This window comes from Etheostoma spectabile, unplaced genomic scaffold (genome assembly GCF_008692095.1).
Source record: "Etheostoma spectabile isolate EspeVRDwgs_2016 unplaced genomic scaffold, UIUC_Espe_1.0 scaffold333, whole genome shotgun sequence".
Taxonomy (NCBI): Eukaryota; Metazoa; Chordata; class Actinopteri; order Perciformes; family Percidae; genus Etheostoma; species Etheostoma spectabile.
Genome location: NW_022605586.1, coordinates 116,603 through 118,306, shown reverse-complemented (window position 1 = coordinate 118,306; position 1,704 = coordinate 116,603). Strand labels below are relative to the sequence as shown.

General features: G+C 40.8%; 1 protein-coding gene across 1 annotated transcript in view; it reads left to right on the top strand.

The window, feature by feature from the left end:
* LOC116686215 (succinate--CoA ligase [ADP-forming] subunit beta, mitochondrial) overlaps positions 1-1,704 on the top strand; it is an 83,086-nt gene that overhangs the window by 3,444 nt on the left and 77,938 nt on the right. Inside the window, exon 2 of the mRNA XM_032511193.1 lies at positions 233-413. Coding sequence (XP_032367084.1) covers positions 233-413 — 181 coding nt within the window. The remainder of the gene's footprint in view (positions 1-232; positions 414-1,704) is intronic.

Sequence of the window (1,704 nt, the reverse complement as noted above, 5' to 3'; positions counted from 1 at the left end):
TTGTAGAGCGTCCTCTGGTGGACAGACTATGCAACGCATCAGAATAATTTGTCATTATAAATGATTCTGAAAAAAAATGCCGATACCAATATATCTGTGCCTATGCCTAAAATCGGCCCGCGGATATATCGATCGGGCTTTATTGTGGACGCCCGACTCTAGTTTTACCTGCGCAGGTTAATTACACATTGTGGTGTCTGTGACTGACTGTTTCTCCTCCTGCTGATCTCAGGTCCTCGGAGGCTCTCCGGGTCTGTTCGGAGGCCATGTGTCCCAGCAGCTACAGCAGCAGAGGAGCCTCTCCCTGCACGAGTATATGAGCATTGGGCTGCTGAAAGAGGCCGGCATCGCCGTGCCCGCCGGCATGGTGGCCAGCTCCTCGGAGGAGGCCTACTCCGTGGCCAAGCAGATCGGTGAGTTCCACGCAGCCGGGACTAAGTCGCAGTTATCAAAAATAACATTAGTATCAAACACAGAACAGTGTTTCCCACAGATTAGAAAGCAATTTGTGGCGGGGGGGAGACGTCATAAAATCATTTGCATATTTGTGACGTCATACGCTCATTTGCGTAAAGCTTAGTGGTTACGTCAGCAAGGTAAAAATCTTTTGCCAAATAATCACAAATTCAATACAGGAATTTATTTATCTTATATTTTATCTTATAATTATTACTCAGGTAGCCAATCTGTGAAGTAAAAAAAGTAATTCTAAAAATTGAGGGAAAAAGATTGAGAAATTCAATTCAATTTTGTTTATAGTATCAATTCATAACAAGAGTCGTCTCGAGACACTTTACAGATAGAGTTGGTCAATCCCACACTCCATAATTTACAGATAGAGTAGGTCTAGACCACACTCCATAATTTACAGATAGAGTAGGTCTAGACCACTGTATAATTTACAGAAGGACCAAACATTTCTCGTAGTTCCCTCCAAAGGAAGAAACCTGGGACAGACCCAGGTTCTTGGTAGGCGGAGTCTACGGGCTGGTTGGGGTTGAAATAAGGAGTGGCAATAACAGTCACAGTAAAAGATAATGGAGCAGTTACTAGAAATAGTAGTTTGTAGTAGTTCATGGAGTAGCAGGGCACTGCCCTGCAGAGCGTAGCTTATATTAAGGAACGGAATTAAATGAAATGTTGTTGGGAAAATGTTAGGTTCAAACCCTCAAGTCAAAAATACACACAACACGGACTTGTCTTTTGTGCTTTGCGAAGGGGATGAGTACTGAAGTCATTCAGCAGTCTTCCAAAGTACTCAACCCTTGCTCTGGCTTTTTATTGAATGGGTGTAGACATAAAGTTGCTTTACATAAATGGGTGTAGACATAAAGTTATTTTACATATGTGTAGTATATAATATTCTTTGCTTCACCATTGGTTGAGCTGTGGCTGGGTGTATTAGGCAAGTTTAGAATTTAATATTGTTCACCAAGGTTTAATAGAGGAACAAAATGTTTCTTAACACAGTCACAGCTGCAAGTTTCTTATCTAACTCTGCAAGCTCGACACTCCTGTGTCTAGCTTGGCTCGTCTCAAAGCTTTCACATATTAAGGTTTCACATATTCACATGATAACTATTTCACAGTATAACTTTGTACAGTTCCCACAAACAGCTTCCTTAAATTTAGCTGTAGTATATTTATATTTACTTTTAGTATAGTCAGGTAGTAAGAATTCAAAAGTTATTAGACAATGGTTTG